The 20,743-nt window shown below is 41.4% G+C and overlaps 1 protein-coding gene across 1 annotated transcript in view; it reads left to right on the top strand.

The window, feature by feature from the left end:
* The first annotated feature begins 1,621 nt into the window (after nt 1-1,621).
* Nucleotides 1,622-20,743, top strand: part of trmt1 (tRNA methyltransferase 1) — a 21,019-nt gene continuing 1,897 nt past the window's right edge. The window contains exons 1-15 of the mRNA XM_085785647.1: nt 1,622-1,815; nt 2,935-3,321; nt 4,612-4,804; nt 10,900-11,087; nt 12,065-12,180; nt 12,506-12,618; nt 14,333-14,481; nt 14,806-14,889; nt 15,045-15,114; nt 15,965-16,099; nt 16,704-16,789; nt 18,459-18,567; nt 18,669-18,745; nt 18,842-18,961; nt 19,340-19,454. Coding sequence (XP_085641773.1) covers nt 2,948-3,321; nt 4,612-4,804; nt 10,900-11,087; nt 12,065-12,180; nt 12,506-12,618; nt 14,333-14,481; nt 14,806-14,889; nt 15,045-15,114; nt 15,965-16,099; nt 16,704-16,789; nt 18,459-18,567; nt 18,669-18,745; nt 18,842-18,961; nt 19,340-19,454 — 1,929 coding nt within the window. The 5' untranslated portion in view covers nt 1,622-1,815; nt 2,935-2,947. The remainder of the gene's footprint in view (nt 1,816-2,934; nt 3,322-4,611; nt 4,805-10,899; nt 11,088-12,064; nt 12,181-12,505; nt 12,619-14,332; nt 14,482-14,805; nt 14,890-15,044; nt 15,115-15,964; nt 16,100-16,703; nt 16,790-18,458; nt 18,568-18,668; nt 18,746-18,841; nt 18,962-19,339; nt 19,455-20,743) is intronic.

The raw sequence follows: 20,743 nt of genomic DNA, 5'->3' as shown, positions 1-20,743 counted from the left end.
GCTATAGGATTTGGGGTAATGTATGTGAGACCATGTGTTGCATAGTGTTACTACAGAATAGCCTCTTATTTTTTTTATTTTACATATTATTTGGATTTTTTGTGTTTTATTTTCCAGGTAACTTCAATTCAAGCCAGATTATTTTGCCCGTAAACAGAGAAATCAGTTTATAAAACTAATTTCCAAGTTATTTTGTTTTTCTTGATGTTAAGCAGGTAAAAGCTGACTGAATACCTCTTAAATTAGAGGTATAAAGTTATTTAAAGTGTATAAAACATGACTAAATCAGGACTTGGACCTCCTGTTGCACCGCTATTTGTGCCAATGTATGTATGAGACATGTTGCATATCAATGAAGCAACCATGTGACTTTTACTAGCCTGTTTTTCTGTGATTTGGATTTTCATGTTTTAATTCAATTCAGATGTTTGCCCATAAACAGAGAAATCAGTTTATAAACTAACTTCTAAGTTTTTGTTGTTGCTGTCAGCTCTTAGTGTTAAGCAGAAGTAGCCTACTACCAAAAGTAAAGTTTGACTGTGGATTAATCATCACATTTGCCTCTTAAATTGAGTTATGAAGTTATTTAAAGTGTATGAAACATGAGTAAACCAAGACTTGCACCACTATGGCCACTATTTGTGATATTATTTGCTATTAAATCAAGGATGAAACATACAGTATATAAGTCGTATCTTAAAACAGGTCAGGGGCCTAAAGTTCAGGTGCAGCAGCTCTCTGCTTTTAGGCCCTATCATGTCATCTGATGATGCTTAATGGTGGATAATCCCTGGGAATAGTTATTTAACACACACACACACACACACACACACACACACACACACACACACACACACACACACACACACACACACACACACACACACAATAAGCCTGTAGCTCTCAGGGCTGTGCTTATAATAAATGATGTTTCCTTTTTTATTTTATTTTTATCTCAAAAACTAATAATACAAATAAACATGGAGAAAAAACACTAAATATTGCAAATGTTGTGTTTATTTTGCAGAATGTGCATGAACAAAACAAAACAAAAGTGTGTCCTCTCTACTGAGAACTCCCTGCAAGATAAAGAAGAAGATCACACACTTCGTGCAGTCAATCTGTATTGTCCTTAAACAGCATCACATTCCTGCCATAACGACCTAAATTCACTTTACTGTACCACCGCGTGCATTCATGACCTTATTTTATTTTCTAAAAGGCATTTCCCAGCTCCTGACACATTATAGGGGTCAAGAGACATCCTGGTTTAATCCAAACAGCTATGTTTAGCCTCTTCATTATAATGCATTACTATTTAAAAAAAAAAAAAAAAAACTCGGTGCACCACGGTGAGATTAAATTAGATTATTCATGAAAGCGGTAACTGATGTGTTTTCCAGCTTCAGCCTCGTCCTCACATGTTCGCTGCTGCTGCTGCTGCTGCTGCGGGGGAAAGTAGGCCAGCGGGCGGCTGACTGATCGACCCTCTCTCCCTCTCTTGTCCTTACATTACACCGTTACCCTGACATCACACGGCCGCGGCGGAGGGAGGAGGAAGAGGACGCAACAGTTTACGCGTTCTCCGTATCTGTCTTTTCTGTGCCGCGCAGGCTTCCGTAGCGACGCTTTTTAAAACAATATGGCGGCCCCCATGTGCTAACGTGAGAAGAAGAAGCAGCTACAACTGGGGGAAAACCGGGAGCAACGAGCGGAACAGTTAGAAAACATACACGTATCTGCGTCTGTAACACTTTATCGGGTATTTTTCTGATAAAGTTGAAGAGCAGCGACCGTTACGTACAAGTGTCACAGGTAAAAAACAAAAATAATGCCGCGAAACGCTGCTAGTTTAGCCTAGCTGTAGCTACCTAGCTCACATGCTAACAACTGTGCTGATGTGGTTTGTGCAGCAGAGGGCAGATTTTAAGATACTTTTACCTCCATTTAATTCATAAACACCAAGTAATAAACACTATACTGCACTCTAATGGCTGCCTATTTTATTAATTTGAGAGATACAGAGCCAAAGGTGCAGGAGGTAATTAAAAGGTGTTAGCTCAGATTATCTGTAGCTATAATTCCCTGGGTTTATTTTTGCTCCTAAAAAGGCTAATCAATTAACTGATTAGTCTTTGAACTGAGGACTAGTTGCACAACATTTTTTGTGTCTGTATCTTTCAGTATTTGCAGTTTTATCCCCCTGTTGTTAAAATGGATAAGTTTATAAGTTGGGGTCTTTTTTTCTGTTGGTCAGACCAAACAAGAAACTGAACACAATACCATTGTGATCAATAAAGAAGCTGTCAACTGTTTTCTGATGCTGTATACATACAAAATAAAATAATGGATCATATCAGTAAGGAGCTTTTGAATCAAGAAGTTGTGAAAGAAAACAGCATTGTCATTGTGGTGTGTCTGTTTTGGAGCTCAGTGAAAGTGCAGATATTTAGATCTTCGATAGATTTAGATATTCTGTCCACTTTAAAAGCACTTTTTTTGTCAATGATGATTTCAGTTAGATTGATCCCATTGTCCATATTACAAGCACAGGACCAAGGTTGAGTGAGAAACATGAATATAATAATCCTAATGCACCTCCATGTTTTCATATCCTGACAATCCCTCCTTCAAATATTAGTCAAATATTAGAAAATGTTATGGTATGATGTGAATCAGTTTAAATAACAAAATCTACATGATTGAGGACATGTCTTTTTTTGATATTGTAATACCTCAGTATGATTGTCTGTTTTATTATTTTATCTATATAAAGGTTTTTCATATTTGTGAATGAATTGCTGTTATGACACTGTCTGTAATAAACAATATATACATGGTTGAACATCTTTTTTTCTCCCCACTGTTGGTGAGATTCAGCTTCTTTGCCTTTTTGCATCAGTAATGTGTTTTTTATTTGTATTTTCCTTCCAGACACATCTTCTTTATGCTGGTGCGACCAGCTCGCCTGTTCTCCCTCATCGCCTCCACTCACCTTCATCGTTCCCGCTCCTCTTCCTCTTCCTCTTCCTCTGCTGCTGCTGCTGTTGTTGTTTTCAGCAGGGGGCTGAGATCTATGGAGCCCCTAAAAGCCTCTCAACACAACTCAGAGGTTCCCACCGCCACCAACCCTCCACCGACGTCCACGACTCCCACAGACGCAGCAGCAGCAGCAGCAGCAGGTGGTGATGAGGAGAAGAAGCCTCCTGTCGGCCTCCTGCCCGGGGAGACGGTGGTGAAGGAGGGCAAGGCGGCCATCTTGTTTCCCAGCGCCAATGAAGTGTTTTACAACCCGGTGCAGGAGTTTAACAGAGATCTGACGTGAGTTTAAACCGGTTTTACACACAAAAACACACAGTTTACTCTGATTGATTCAATAGAAGAGAGCAGATTTGCAGGATTTACTGTAGAGAGACAATAATAATAATAAAAGTAATGGTGCAGTCAGTCAGCGTGATGCTCTCTGAGGATCTGCTGTGTCACATCACACATCCCTGCAAAAGCACAACAGTGTTTTTAATGTGCAGCTTTAAATTAACACTTCTGCTCCACACTGATAAAACAGGGAGGACGGTGAAAGCTAAATATAGTGCGACAGGATCACATGCAGAGAGGAAGGTTGTGTAGTTGTTTGTGTACTTAAATGAGCACAGGTGCTGGTTATTCATGAACTTCACTTTTTAGATGCCACATTGTGTAATTTCAGTTTTTTGCTGCAATAATTGTATTTAAATGTAACATAATGAAATGCAGCTCTTACTAATTAAAGATATTGTGTATACTATTGACAACATTTCATTTATCCGTTCATTGGTCGGTTCATGATGGTTTTTGTTTGGCTTAACTAACAAACAAAGGACTACACACAATTCTTCAAATTTATTATTACATTTTATAGTGTTTTTCTCTGGATATAAAGAGACTGTTGTGTCACAGTGAATATTGACGTGTGGACAAGATAAACGGATATTTACCAGAGACGTTATTTGTCACGTCGTGCGCCGCATAGTAACCAATTTGCTACTTCCTCTCTCTCACCACTCTCGCTTTGGTCAGCGGGGTTATGACATGTTCTACAACAGCGTTTATGCGATAGATATTTTAATACCTGAACTTGCGTGGACGGGAATAAAAACTCAGCGTATATATATTTTTTTAAAAACGTTTCCGTGTGAATAGGGCCTGAGTTTTTACTGTCAAATATTCCTGTCCACACAAGTTCGGGTATTAAAATATCTATGTCCACACACGAATACACATAAACGCTGTCGTAGCCCTGCTAACCAAAGCGAGAGTGGTGAGATGGCAAATTGGTTACTATAGTAACCTAATAATTAGCTGCGATGTGCAACGTGACAAATATAGAACGTCTCCGGTAAATATCCGTTTATCTTGTCCACACGTCAAAATAAATAAAGCGTTTTTTAAAAATCTCAAATGTGTCACACTATAACAAGAGTCATTACGACTCTGTAAAAAACATAATAACTAGAGGAATCACTCGTTGTGTTCAGAGGAGAATAAATAGCTTTATGTTTTCCATCCTGCTCTGAAACCTAACGGTCCATGTTTATATGTATGAGCCATGCGTTTTCCTCCTTCCCTCTCCAGATGTGCAGTCATCACTGAGTATGCCAGAGAAGTGCTGGCTCAGCGGGGGGTGAAGGTGGTGGTGCCGGGGGAGAAGGAGAGGGTGGTGGTGTCTCTGGCGGAGGAGACGACGAACGAGGCCGATGTGCAGATGGAGGAGAAGAACGGAGCGGAGGAGCCAGCTGTGACGGCAGTGGTGGGGGAGAAGTGTGAGGTACGTGTCGTACATGGGATCAATTTTTTACAGTGTAACGGCCGTGGAGCAGATTTTATTGCCTTCTTTATCTGGGCCAGAAAAATCCCCAGGAATTCAAGACGAAAATTTAAAAAAATCCATTAAAAAATACAGTTGTACAGCTCATCCTGTTTATATATGTGTAAAATTATATCTGTGTCAAATTTTTGTGTCCAGCTGTAATGAAAATAAAATATTGTTGTCAGCACTGTCACAAAATAATGGAAAAAAATGTAATAGAATAAGTAAAAAGCACAATTTAAATGATACTAATACAACGTTATGTTTCTATATTGGTTTACACACATAATACAAATAATACACATTAATACACATGCAAACTATAAGGGGTGTGATAGGAGAAGTTATTAAAATTGAAAAGATAAAACAAAAAAAGGAAGGTGAAACAGGAAAAAAAAGGGACAAAAATAGAAACCAGCCTGAAAGCACATCAATGTATATACACAAGTGCACAAAGCTTCCAGATAATTTCACACTCTGCTCGTCTCGAGTGTTAGAAAGAGGTAACTGGAGCATTTTACGGAGCTGTGAAAGATGCTGGGCTGAAATAATGTCATTAATGGTCAGTGAACGCACCAGAGATAAAAGTTTCTGCTGGTGTCTGGGATGGTTAAACCATATAGATGCTGGTGTTGATGTATAATTAATTCAAATATCATGACAAGGAGAGTTTGAAGGTGATCCGTGACTAAATCTGACGTTAATTCCCATCTACTGATTACCTTGTTTTAACCAATCAATGACAGGCCTCCTGAGGTGTGTGTATATTAACCTACACCTGAAATACACAGCATCATAAAATATGCATGCACTTAAACTTTTATATGAAATAACAGGGTATCCGTGGGGTCTTAAAAAGTCTAAAATTTGAAAATCTAAATTTTAGGTCTTAAATATCTTAAATTTGTTGAATTATTGTGTTCAAGTCTTAAATAATTTTAGACAGGTCTTAAATGTTCTTATGCCCACCATGGGCGAGCATTTCACTCGCATTTGCCCCTAAAAAAAAAAAATACATGTGTGAACCGGGAAAATCACAAAAAAGAAAGAGCACAACCTGCGATTGGTCAAAAACTACAAATCCCACAATTCTCTGGCCTCAACAATAACAGTAGTTAGTGTAAGTAAGGGAGAGTGGAGCTGTCGGTGAAAAGAGGAAACAACGCCACGTCTGGTCCTGTTCTATGTTGTTCGTTCACACCGTCACCGTTTATTCGTTACGTCCGTGGTGTAAAAGGCCGTAACGCAAAGACGCGATTAGGCGCGAGACGCGATTAGGCGCGCGACGCGGTATACGCGACTTTTTTTTTTTGCGACGCAATACACCCGATTCTTTTATGGCGACGGGACCTTCGCGTCTTCGTCCTTTTCATCGTGTTTGGTGGGAAGACCCACAAGGGGCTTCCCACCAAACACGAGGAACGCTTTTTTTTCGCTCGAGTTGTGACGCGCGACCAAACGCGAGATACGCGATTTGACGCTATTTTTGACTCGTGTCAAAAAAAAAAAATTCACCAGCCCGCCAACAACTTTTTTTTTTTTTTTTTTTTTTCAAAGGAGGTTCAACTGGACTTAGTTATTTGTCTAGGAAGACGTTTCACCTCTCATCCAAGAGGCTTCATCAGTTCATGTAGCATCTGACCAGGCTGGGACTGGTCCAACTAACTGGTGTGGAGACTCAGTATAAGTCCAGTTGCTTTCGATTTAACCTCCTTTGAAATACTATGACCTGGACAAATGAGAATATGCACCGGCCTACAACAACATTTCTGCTCTCATCAACCATGGTTGAGGTCACAACGCTGCGCTGTAGCTGCTCTGGAAGTCCGAGACACTGAGGCCAAACGCCGCCGTCGTTCCGGGCTGATGAGCTACAGAGACTTTAGAGTCAAAGAGGAGCAGTGCGTCGCAGTGTCGGACTGTTTGGATGTAATGAAGAAGCTGCACAGAGTCAGGTGAGCAGAAGCTGCCCCCCCCCCACCCCCCCCCCCTCACCGTGGAGCCGCTGCTGTCTCACAGCCACCACCGACCCCTAGAATAAAACACCACCGATAACGTGACGCACAGTATACTGTTATGAGACACATTATGCATCCCAACTGTCTTTTTTTTTAGAGGATTTTTTTTTTCTTTTTTTTTTTTACCAAGAATGCGCCCAAAAAAATCATGATCCAGGAGCCAAAATTCGAAACAAATATATATATATATTTTTTTTTTATCATAATTGTCATTATTCTCCTGATGTCGGTTTAATGTAAACAGATTGCGCTGATATGCGAGAGTAATGTGACAGCGGGGCAGTGCTGCAGCCGCTGTGCTGTGATGGACCTGATCAGACTGGTGGTGGTCCACAGTGAATCAGTCCCAGATCCTCCACCGTCAGCAGATCCCCCGAAAGCCCCCGCAAATAATACATAGACAAAAAGTTAAGTGGCAAGTTGCACCTTTTCGTTGGCTTATTATTTGCGGATTTTTTTTTAATATCCTATATAACGTCACTGCAACATGCGGCTCGGTGCTCGATGCTTGTCGGTGTTGTGTCTATAAATTGTGAAATAACTTTTCCTCGATAGAAATATGAGACGTGGTCGATAGGTTTCATTCATCCATGTTTTGGCAGACAATACAAATAACCAATGATAATGAGATTTCCACCGCGCCGCACCAATCATGTGGCTGGAATAGAGCCAGTCAACAGTAACATGTGCATTTGTTTGGGTTGCTGCAGATGTGCACATCAGCTGACACCGCCGGTAAAAGAGAGAGAGAGAGAGAGAGATAATGAGTGTTGTCTCGAAAAAAAAAAGTAAAGGAGAACTTGGACAAGTGACTGAAAAGACGCGTGGTGCGCAGTGGGGACACCAGGCAGCTGGAGCGGACCGTGGTCACGGTGCGGCCGCTCTGCTGCTCACCTCAGTGTGTGCGACACATAAAGGCCGCTTCAAGGAGACTAGCGGACTTTTTTTTTTTTTTAATAGCCTCTTCATTCATCTTGGGCGGGGGGCGGTGCGCCGTCTTATAATGTTTCAGAAAACCCTGCATTATGTTTTTTACAACTCGTGTTCCTACTCTATAGAGACAACTTGCTGTTGGCTCTATATTTCAAGAAACTTGTTTTAAAAGGCACAATTCACCCATCTTTTAACCGGGTAGTTACGTCTCCAGTCTGTCGAGCGGGCGAGCGCACAGCTGATGTGCTTCCATTCCCACAGACGCACGGATTCAGTGTGGACAGAGAGCGTCAGATGTGACGCGATTGTCGGACGCTCGTTCGCGTCGCATCCAGTTAGGACACGGTGTGAGCAGCCACATCCACTGCGCTCTGGATCAGCTGATCGGTGCTCAGGTGACGTTAGATCTTCACTTTTTTAAACTCATACAAAGTGCAGCCAAACAGCAGGCTGAAGAGAGAGGACCAGCAGCAGCAGCAGCTCTGACAGCTCCTCTGTGGCGCTGCAGACAGGCTGCAGGTGAGCTGGCGTGAGAGCAGAGTGCCTCTTTCTTTCTTTTTTAGCAGCCTTTGTTACAGATAGGCTACATGTCCATGTGCATGTGCATGAGAACTGATTTTAAATCGAAGAGACACCCAAATATTCACATCCTTCAGTCCAGGCTTTTGAAAAGAGAGTAGCCTATAAAATCAGCTTCATGTAGCAGTTTACTTTAAAATGGTTCGAATATATTGCTGCTGAATAAATCTGAAACATGTGATGTGCATTTTTTGGGGGAAATATGGCTTCTGATATAATAGTCTGTAGACATCATCATCATTCAACGTTTTCACATGGTCTGGTGTTAATAAAGCAAACTAAAAATCGCAAAAAGAAAATCAAGAATCGGTTGAATCGAAAATCGATTACGAATCGAATCGTGACCCTAAAAGTCGGAATCGAATCGAATCGTGAGCCACCCAAAGATTCACATCCCTAGTACAGAGACCTGCCACAGTGTCAAGCCTTGGTTATACTTTCGCCTGGCTCCGTTGGCAGTTGGCGCGCGCACCTCGGCAGAGCGCACAGGTGTTTATACTTGCCGCATTCACCGTTGCAATATTCGTAGCAAAGACAGAAGTAAGCAGGATTTCTCCTGTAGCTCTACTATTTACCTTAATTAAAAAGCTCCGGTGTAATTGTGATAGTTAACCACATGATTTGAAAACCAACCGTCCTTGCAACATCAGTGTAGTAGTTATATAACGTTATCGATCGCTCCATGTATTGATTTTTCGCCGGCTTGTTGTAAACAGATGCACATGGAGGAGAGGAGGGACCGGATTTGCATAGTTCCTCGAGTTCTGGGTCATTTGATGGTCTTTATAACTTAATTACGAGTTGTACAAATGCTAGAGCGTACCAGCTCAGCCAGTCTTCCCTCAAATTCATCCATTTTGAACCGAGCGACACTCGCGCGGCGCGCGCCAAGTTTCAAAATCCTGGAGGTGCGCGACAGCGCGACAGCGCGACGCCGTCGCGAGGTGCGCGTTTACGTCATTTGTGGCGCGCGAGCCTCGCGCACTCGCGACTGCGTCGAGCATAAACCAGGCTTCATGGTGCATTAATATAAACTTAAACCTCAGAGCTGTCTGTCCTCAGACTGACCTGACTGTCCCTGAACATCACACAGGGATGCAAACAACGCGCCGAAAAGCGAAACTCGCTTTTTTCATGACCAATTAGGTGACTTGTGTGAATCGTTCAGATCCGAAGAGTTTTTGTTTTGAGGCGGGGGGGTCTCAGCGTCTCAGCTGGGGTCAGTAAAATGTTTTTCTAACAGGCTGACAGTGACAATCACGTGAGGCGAACTCATTCATGGTCTCTGATTATACTGATAACAGCCGACCTCCAATGTAGACGCAACATGCACGCACGTTACCCAAAGCGGCGACGCCGTTTTTTCCCCCGTGCATGTCTGTGGAGCTGTGCGCCGCGGACATGCACGGTTCCCTACGTTGCTGTGTCAGGCAGATGTTTCCACGGAGCTCTGCCCCGTTTCAGAGGTGAAGGAAGCCCTGAGTGGAAAGACGTCGCCTCTGCGATGTAGAATGTATTCAATTCAAAACGTGAAACTAACACATTATATAGGCCTATATGTTCATTACACACTGAATGGGATGTTAAATCCCATGTCTTTATTTCTTCAGTTTATTTTAATAGTAATAATTATGACTAACATTCAGTGAAGACCTAAAAATCAGTATCTCCAAAATTGAAATATTGCAATGGTTTTTATTTTTTTAAAGCATTTTTAATATAGAAATGTTGGCCTTTTGAAAACTGTCCATCTATATGCACTCAATACTTGGTTGGGGTTGAACTACTGGAAATGTACTTTTCTGTGATATTGTTAATGGTGAGCCCCCCCCCCCCCCGCCAGACAATTCTACCCGTTTGCATCCCTGACCATAAGATGATTACTGGTCAAACAGGAAAATGGCCTGTTTGTAACAACACTCTGCAGATTTAAAGGTCCCATATTATATAAAGTGACATCATCTTTGATTATTGATCAGCTCTAGGTTCTATATTAATACTGTGAAAGTATCAAAGCCTCAGTCCACAGAGAAATGCACACAGCCTGTATTCAGAAACTGAGCCTTAAAACCAGCTGTCAGGACTTCTGTCACTTTGTGATGTCACAACAGATCAGTTGCCCCGCCCCCTCACCACCTGCTCCACCATCCTTCCCAACAACTAACTTGCAGGATTTGGTTTCTCTGAGTGTTTTATTCCGAAATCTGCTCTATTTCTTTTATTGGATCACTCAGAAACAAAACAAGTCAGCCAATCAGAAGAGAGGCTCAGAGCTCCTCTCTTCTGATTGGCTGAAACCGAGCTGAGAGACGTGTTTTGGTTCTTAAAACCACAAATTTATCTTCTTATGGATCAAACCTTCAAAATAAAAGCAGAATAAATGTAAAATAAACTACAATAATAAATATTTATCAATAGATATTTCATAATGCTGCTCTGACATAACATATAATAACAAATTAGCTTTATCAGCTTTATTTTGTGATAATAAGTTAACGTCCATGTGCGTTTCCTTTGTTCCAGCTTGGTCTCCGTGTCCTCGAGGGTTTGGCGGCGTCGGGTTTGCGCTCGGTGCGTTTCGCCCTGGAGGTCCCGGGCCTGCGGAGCGTCACGGCCAACGACTTCTCGGCCAAGGCGGCGGCCCTGATCGCCAGGAACGCCGAGTACAACGGCGTGGGCCACCTGCTGCAGGCCAGCTGCAGGGACGCCAGGTACGCTGTTTGTGCCAAACTGTCATTTTTAGTTTTTATTAGAATTTAGTCACGTTCATGCTCTTTTTTTGTTTAGTCAAGTTTTAGTCGACTAAAACTCATTAGTTTAGCATTTTAGTCTTATTCTAGTCAGAATAACCCACGACTGTTTTCGTCTAGTTTTAGTCGACGAAAACTGACAACATTTTAGTCTAATTTTAGTCAATGATTTTAATCTCTTTCTAGTAATGTAATTCTATTTAACCCAGTCAATATAGTATAATTAATTACCTAGTATAGTAACTATAGACGAAACCAAATATTTCTTTTAGTCAAACCAATTTCACAAGTTATCTTATTTTTATATTATTGCTACCTTATAGACTCAAGTATACATCCATTACAGACATGGAAGATGTTCTGCTCAACATATTTATTTTCGGTTCCCGTATATTTGGCAGAGTTTTTATTTTGTAAACCACATTTAGTCTTGTTTTTGTTCGTCAACCATATTGCATTATATATTTCATTATAGTTATCGTCACATGGCCACTATTTACGCCGCGTCTTGTCTCGTTTTCGTCACGTGATAAAGGTTCTTAGACGATGATATTTCATCAGAATTTTCGTTGACGAAAGCAACACTAGCTGCGAGGAAAATGCTCATTCACTGCCGCTGACGTTTCATTTTCCGCTTCGCCGTATGTCCCCGTCTCGTAGTCGTCCACGGCTCCTCGTCTTCATTCATCTCCAGTCTTCACCTCTGACCTCCTGTTCTGTTCATTCTTCCGCTCTCTTCTGTCTCTTCGCCTCCTTTCGTTTATAAACTCTTGTGCTTTTTCTTTCACCCGTCTCTTTTCTTTTTCTTCTTTTCTTCACCTCGCTCCTTTTTCTCCTGAGTTAATCCGCTCTTCTTCGGTAACCGTCCTTGACTCATTGTCTCGTTTCGGCTCCTCCGTCTTGAATTTCTTTTCACCTCTTTCTTCTGTTTTCTGCAGCATGCTGATGTACGAGATGCGAGGGAAGAAGGAGCGCTACGACGTCATCGACCTGGATCCCTACGGAAGCCCCGCCTCCTTCCTGGACGCCGCCGTGCAGGCCGTCAGCGAAGGAGGTGAGTGGCTGGAGCCTCTGTGTCAATCACCTGTTTTCCTGTTACTAAGCAATTTTTTTTTTTTATTGTGTCAGTGCGGTTTCAGAAGTAGGTCACATATTATTCATGAAATGATTCTTGTTTGGGTTTTTTTGTCCTGTTTGAGTTCAGGACAGAACAAAGACTGAGCTTTAATTTGAAAACCCCTCCTCCTCCCGTTCAACCGAGCTGTGAAAAGACTTTTTCCCCCCCTTTTATTTATTTATTTTTAAGTATTTCTTCTTGTCTTCTTTTGTCCTCTGTCTCCATGTTTCCCTCTTTCTCTCTCTTCCTTTCTTTCTCTCAGGTCTGTTGTGTATAACATGTACAGACATGGCGGTGATGGCAGGAAACAGCGGAGAGACCTGCTACAGCAAATACGGCTCAGTCTCCATCAAAGCCAAATACTGTCACGAGATGGTGAGGACACACACACACACACACACACACACACACACACACACACAGACACACACACAGACACACACACAGATGTAAAATTTCACATACAGTACACGCACCGACATGTCCCTCTGTATGCACTGATAAGGTCTTAATCCTGTGTGCGTGTGTGTGTGTGTGTTTGATTCCGTTGTGTTGTCATGGAGTCTGGCCTGAGGCTACATGTTGGTGTGTGTGTGTGTGCGTCTGTGAGAGAGTGATGACATTTAGCTGCCTTTTCTTCATCTGTTCATTTCTGCATTAAAAAAAAAAAAAAAAGTCAGATACTTCGTGTTTCCTGTGACTCTTCACAGTAAAAGCCTCCTTGTCGTTTTGCCAGAGTAAAGACTTTTACTTTGAAGCGGCAGCAATTTAATTTACAATAAAAACAAAGTAATAAGAGACCCAAGTGTAAACATATTGAAGACATTATGATTGTAACTCAAGAAAAGGGTCAGAGGTCAGGAACGTCTTTAAGATAAAATGTAATACATTTTCTGACTCCCGAGTGGTAGGAACAACAACAACAACAACAAAAAAACTGTAATCATGTGGGTAGATTCAGTGTGATGCTCATTTGTATTTGTATTTTTCAGTTAAAAAATATATTAAATTGATTTTGTTTTTGCTTTAAAAAAAAAAAAAATGCCGCTTGTACCAAATGAATGTGTCCCTTTAAGTTTAGAGAATATGATTTGTTGTCCAAGACGTCTCCGTAGCAACACAACACAAAATTGCAGCTCGTCGATGTCGTTGCACTTGACCATATTTGTGATTTCAATTAAATTGCAAGTAATTAATGTAGCTTTAGTTTGAGGGATAAACTTATAATTTACAGTTCACACTGTAAATCGATGCTGATATTGGTTATTGATTGAAAGTTTTTCCATTTTTAGTTGAGTTTTCTTTCACTCCTGTCTTTGTTGTTGTTAATTTTAAAAAGTTTAAATATTTCTGACACTGTCATATTTTTTTTTTTTTTTTTTTTTTTTAAGTATATTTTTTGGCTTTTTGCCTTTTATTTGATAGACAGTCAGAGATAGACAGGAAAGGGGGAGGCAGAGAGAGGGGGAATGACATGCAGGAAAGGTCTGCCCGACGCGGGACTCGAACCGGGGACGCCTGCGTTGAGGACTGTAGCCTCCACATGGGGCGGCCGCTTTAACCACTGCGCCACGCACCGCCCCGACACTGTCATATTAACTAGAGTGAAAATTAAAGTTCACCATGTTTCTCTTCTTCTTACATAATAGTCCAATGTTCGTGGAAACTCAAGATGTTAGTCAGTTATCATCAATCATATATATATATATATATATTTAATTTCACTCACTTTCTCACAGAAATGTTGTAATATTCTTCAGTTTGACAGATTAATTTAAGTTCAGAGGATGTGATTTAAGCTTCAGCAGCAGCAGAGAGAGGATTTCATGATTTCACGCTACAAAGACCGGAGCAGTTAAATAAACCTCCTTTTTATTTATTTAATTTTTTTTTTTTTTTTTTGACGTGCATGCTGAGCTTTCTTCAGTTTTGCTTTTCTCACATGTAACATAGTTTCAGTTTATCGTCATTTAGCTTTGCAGATGGTGCAAGTTGGTGAAACTTTCCCAGACTAAGACGTAGTGTTGTGTGTGTGTGTGTGTGTGTGTGTCTCTCTCTCTCTCTGTCTCTCCGGCTCGTTTCCCTTCAGGCTCTTCGTATCATCCTCCACAGTCTGGACCAGAGGGCGGGCGTTTACCAGAGATACATCCAGCCCCTGCTGTCCGTCAGCGTCGACTTCTACATTCGAGTCTTTGTGCGCGTCTTCACGGGACAGGCCAAAGTGAAAAACTCAGTCAGGTGCACACACGCACACACACACACACATAAATATATATACAAATAAATACAAAAACATGTACTGTCTTCTGTCAAAGGCTGATATATGATGAAACATGAATGATGCTGAAACTGGGTCACCGCAGCAACAAATACTAAAAGTAAAAGCAGCGGCAGTGAGAAGGGAAAAAAAAAGAGAAATTAGGAAAAAATAGAATTTATATGAATGTTTATTATGTAAGTAAACACAGAGTTATAACAGCATGTGCTCTCCACACGCCTGCAGGTTAAACACACATGTTGTACTGTATGTGTCTGACATTGATTTCCTCTCCTGTGCTGCAGTAAACAGGCTCTGGTCTACAACTGTGTCGGCTGTGGCTCGTTCCACTTACAGAGAATGGGCCGGAGAACGACCAACGGGAAAAAGTAAGACTCAAGCTCAGTGTACAGTACAGCTTCAAATGTTGAGGGTTAAATGAAATAAGTTTGCTTTTAAAATGTCACTGGAAAACAACTGAACAAACAGATTTAGTGAGGAGGAAAGTGTTTGTGTGGTGAAGTTCAATATTGTGTCATTTCAGTATGAAATATTCTGCTGCTACTGGACCACCGGTCGGACCAGAGTGTGAACACTGTGGACAGAGACATCAGGTTAAACACACACACTGTAACTCACACTCACATTCTCATATGTTATATATTTATAGGTAAATGTAAATATTTTAAAGCTCCATACAGTATAAAGGTAGATGTTTGTATTAAAGCTCCATACAGTATAAAGGTAGATGTTTGTGTTAAAGCTCCATACAGTATAAAGGTAGATGTTTGTGTTGAAGCTCCATACAGTATAAAGGTAGATGTTTGTGTTAAAGCTCCATACAGTATAAAGGTAGATGTTTGTGTTAAAGCTCCATACAGTATAAAGGTAGATGTCCATGTGTAGTGTGATTATAAAGCAGCTTTATAGGTTCTATATTAATACTGTGAAAGTATCAAAGCCTCAGTCCAAAGAGAAAGAAATGCCTGTATTCAAAAACTGAGCCTTAAAACCAGCCGTCAGGACTTCCTGTCACTTTGTGATGTCACAACAAAGCCCCGCCCCCTCACCTCCTGGACCCACCATCCAGCACTTAGCAGGATTTGGTTTCTCTGAATGTTTTATACTTAAATCTGCTCTATTTGTATTGGATCACTCAGAATACAATCAGCCAATTAGAAGAGAGAGTCAGAACCTCCTCTCTTTCTGTCTGGCTGACACCGACTTGTTGTTACTCCAGAGAGAAGCTGAGAGAGGAAATCTAGGTCCTTAAACCATAGATGTGTCTTCCTCTGGACCAACACCTCAAATAAAACACAGGAAACATAAAATATTGGACATTTTAAATTTCCTTAAATGGATCTTAACAACATAAAATGTTTTTTAAATCTTGTGTTATAGTAATATCAATCAAATATATGAACCCAACACCTGAACTGAACCGTGTGTCCGTCTCTTCTGTAGCTTGGTGGTCCCGCCTGGGCGGAGCGGATCCACGACGTGGAGTTTGTCCAGAGGGTTTTGTCTGCGGTGTCGGGGAACTCGTCTAGATTTGGAACAGCCAAACGCATCGAGGGCATGCTCAGTATGGTGACCGAGGTACTGACTCAGCTTTTTATACACACTCTCATGAAGGGACCTGATGTTATGTTTTGGCACCGTCATTACTTTACATTGTGTGGAAAATATTGTTTGTCTGTTTTTTAGTTTAAAGGAGCTATTTGTAAGTTTTGCTACTTAGCTAACATTAGCATTTACTGCTGTTTGCTTACCGGGCATACGAAGAGTTTCGACTATCCCTAGGTCATAATACTTGATCTGAGCAGCAACTTATTATGGGACACAACAGTGACTTGATTTTGGAAAGTGATAAGACGAAACAGCTAAGCTAGGCTTGGCTACAGCTGGTTAGCATGCTAACTTAAGTAGCAGAAGTGAAGTGATGGAAACGGAAGAAAAACAAGTTCATTTCCACCGCTGAACTGATCCCAGCATTTCATCAAGACTGGTAAGAATTAGTTTGCATGTTAACTAGCTAAAGCCCGGCCTAGCGGGACGGTCATTTTCCGAAACCGAGTCACTGCAGCGTCCCTGAAGAAGCAGCCTCTCAAAAGACCTATAATAACCTCTTTGAAACTGCTTTATTTAAAAAACAAAACAAAAACAACAACCTGATAACGACCTTCGTCACCTGTGATCTCAGGAGCTGGAGGACGTTCCTCTTTATTACACCGTGGACAGTCTGAGCAGCACGATACACTGCAACACACCGCCGCTGCTGCAGTTCAGGTAAACGCACACACACACACCATGCAAAAAACTGTGACGCACATGGACACAGGTCTGTTCTGTGTTTCTGTTTTGTGTTTGTTGGAATCACTGGTTAAATTAAACAGCAGCACAGATGAAAAAAAAAAAAAACTCAGTGTGAGAGAAATAAAGACATTTTTCCAATAAATAAACAACATGAGTGAGCGAACGCAGATGAAACAGCAACAGGGATGACGCAACGTGTTTAAAGCTGCACTCGTATCAACAGTGGATCAAATGTGTAAAGTTTTTGTTTGTGTTGATACGAGTTGTAATGTTAGTCACACCTTTTACCCAGTCTTGGACACGAGGACTTGTTGTTGACGTCATTATTCGTGCAGCGTTTCACTACTTGCACATCTGTACACATGTTGTTTTGTTGTTGCAATAGTAACTGAGTAACATCTGGAAATACTTTGACAAAAACCCACAGTGTAAAATATGCAGCTTTAAACTCACATATTATAGAAATAATAGTCTGACGTTTCACCACCTGCTCTTAAAGCACCAGGAGAATTTAAGTTTCTTACTCATTTTAACAAGACACATTTAATTAATCTTTGTATTTATGAGTGAGGCTGTTGATTGAGTTCATACAACGGATACAGCTGTGACGTTTGACATAACAACAATGTCTGTCAAAGTTGGCTGTTTATTTATATAACTGTGAATGTATAAGACAGTGATGTCCCTGGACACTGTCTGACTGGAGCCAAGCTGCTGGACACAAACCTCCTCTACTTCTTTTTAAACTATAAAAAACATATTTAAATGTGATTCCATGAGTGATCAAGTACCTGGTTATGAGGTAATCAGAGTAACTGAAAATTTACTCAAAATGTCCATTCCTGGTCTGAAGGTTTTTTAAGTGTTACTGCATGTGTAAAGAAGAAGTTTTGTACTTCTTCATCTAAATAAGACAAATTTAATCAAAGGTACCATCCCGGGCGGCTCATTTTGTGGCAAAAATATAAAAATCCGAGTATATCAGTTAAGTATTAGACAGTAATTGATGACATAAGTGATTTGACAAACCAATGATGAAATTTGGTCATCTGTGTAAGGAGTAGGGGCTAAAATTTGGCCGACCAATCAAATTGGTCTCAGAAAACTTTGGTTGGATGGCCCGTCTGTCAGTCAACATGCACGCTGTTTTGCGCATGCGCTCTAGTATGCAAGCACTTTGATTGTAGCTAGGCTAGGCCAGCCTGGCTTTGACAGCTAGGCATTCATCATGGCACAGCCGAAGGACCAGCCGGATTTCCGACCTCCAACTGCACCTCCTAGTCAACCAACACCCAAAAAACCTAAAACTTTTATTGAAAGTTAGTATGAAAGACCGCCAGAAGTTACTTGGCTCGTTTTCTCCCCCGGGATGACGACGGAGGTTGGCCCCGGCAGATCAGCTCAGTAGAGCAGCTGCTCAGTAGAGCGGTGGCTGCACTTCTTTTTGGTTTTTAAATATTTTGGGGGAGCTTTTGCCTTTAATTGACAGGAAATGGGGAGACAGAGAGAGAGGGAATGACATGCAGCAAAGGGCCACAGGGGGGAATCGAACAGTGGCCGCTGCAGTGAGGACCCAGTGAGCTGTACGACGCCCCAAGATATTTGTTCTTTAATCTTCTTCGTCTTCTCCGTCTCCGTCCAGATCTGCTCTGCTCCACGCCGGACACAGAGTGTCTCTGTCTCACGCCTGTAAGAACGCCATCAAGACGGACGCTCCTCCCGCAGTATTATGGGACATCATGAGATGTTGGGTAAACGCCACCATAATGAAAACGACACCAGAGCTTGTTTCGTAGTGACTCTTTTTAAACGTCGTCTTCACTCATGTGTTCTGATTGGTCGGCTGCTGCAGGAGAAGTCCAACCCCGTGAAGAAGGAGAAACTGTCCCAGACCAGCCCGGCCTTCAAGATCCTCTCCACCGAGCCCAGGTCAGACCCCATCCACACAGACCCACAGAGACCCGAACCGGTTTATTAAAACACTTCATGGAGTCAAACCTGTGACCTCGTCTTCTCCTTCTGCAGCTGCGAGGCCTGTTTCACCATCAGGGAGGACGCCAACCCTCAGTCCCGTAAACGCCACCTGACCCGGTTCCAGGAGAACCCTCAGGCGTTCTGGGGACCCAAAGCTCGCGCCAGAGCCAGGTAACACAACACACACACACACTGAAACACACACACACAGCAAGCAGCTTGTTCAGTTTGTGTAAAATTAGGACTTTGAGTCTGATCATTTGTATTTTTTAGAGTTAATTATTTATTATCAAACAGAATTGATCAATTAAAGTCAAAATGTTTAGAGGAAAATGTTTTTTTAATGACTTCTATGCACCTGAATGGATGTGAAAGTAAAATTTAGATATTTGAAAAGCTTCTTTGGGACCTGAAAACACCCTGAACAACTTACAGTATATTGTTTTGCGCCACTTCCTTGTATTTCCTACTGTTTCCTCCTCTACCAATCTCCCTCTCCTCCTCTATCCATCAACATTATCCTCTCTCCTCCTCCTCCTCCTCCCGTAGTGGTGGCATTACTACCACCCTGCAGGACAAGAGGAAGAAGTGCCAGAACAAGAGGAAGAACCAGATCACGGACTCGTCTCAGCTGAAGAACTTCCCCTGCAAGAAGTTCAGACAGGTGAGTGAGTTCACTGTGGACAGACTGAGACCAGAACAACATTCAACCACGTAAAGAAACGAGATATAAAGACCCTAACCCTATATAAAGAGAAAACATCAGGATCCAAATGTATTCAACTTGTCAAGAGAGAAAGGAGAAGTTGAAACCAGATCAGAACTAAAGCCCTGTGTGTTGTTTACTGAGAGAAAAAGAAACAACTGAACTTGTTTCTTTAGAAAAGCAGTTTTCTTTCTCCTGGAAAACACCTTGTTTACAGACTTGTGGGTAAATGAGTCTGTAGCTTCACACCTGCAGTGATGAGAAACCCTGATGGCGTCAGACTAGTTTCTGAATCACTCAGATGTTTTCTAAGAACGTCTCTGGGTCAGTGAGGAGCTGCTGTCATGAACCTGCTGCATGAAAACACACATGTGCAGCGGCGGCCATGTTTGTAGTTGGATTTTGTTCATTTGTTTCACACACTACAGAAGAAGCATCTTGTTTCTTGATTCTTCAGTTTTAATTTTTAAAATGAAAACTAAGCTGGGCTCTTAAAAACTCACTACAAAAAGGCATTTTAACCCCCTAGGCAACAAATGGGGCACTTTGTAGTTATATTCTTTTATTTTGTTGGCTTTTATATTGTAGTTTTTCTTTCAGTTTTAAATGATCCACACGACATAAACATACTTTTACTATTGTTTTACCTTCATTGGATGAGATGTCATCACTGTTTTCTCTTTGTATCTGAATTATTTGATCTTTACAGCACTTTGTTACCTTGTTAAAAAAGGTTCCATGATTTTTTAAAATACATACTATATACATTCATTAACAATTTTGTTACGAGACAAGATTGTGATTGTTAATTCAGATGAGAAAAGCAGTGACTGCAGCACTTTTCATTTTTGTTTTAAAGGGATAGTTCCACATTTTGGCAAATTGGCCCATTGCCATAATCCTTATAGTCTTACACAACTTGTCCACCAGAGCATTTTGGAGTTGTTGGATTGTGTATTTGATGACTTTGATGAGGGAAACCAAGAAATCCCATGAGCAGCTCGTGGCTCTGCTCCGCCGTTCTAAAAATAGCTTGCATGCACCGACAATTAAAGGTAACGAACCTACTGCTATGACTATAGGGATTATGGCAATGGGCCAATTTGCGAAAATATTGAACTATCCCTTTAGCAGCAGAAATTGAAAATATACTGGAGATGGTGACGGTGAATTCAGGAGTTGAGCAGCGTGGGGTTGTTCATGAGAAGCTTCAGTTCGGTCAGAATCAGAGGGAGATTGTAACTTAA

Source organism: Trachurus japonicus, chromosome 1, assembly GCF_045865225.1.
Source record: "Trachurus japonicus isolate A0001 chromosome 1, Traja_1.0".
Lineage (NCBI taxonomy): Eukaryota > Metazoa > Chordata > Actinopteri > Carangiformes > Carangidae > Trachurus > Trachurus japonicus.
This window is presented reverse-complemented; position numbering and strand designations above follow the sequence as displayed.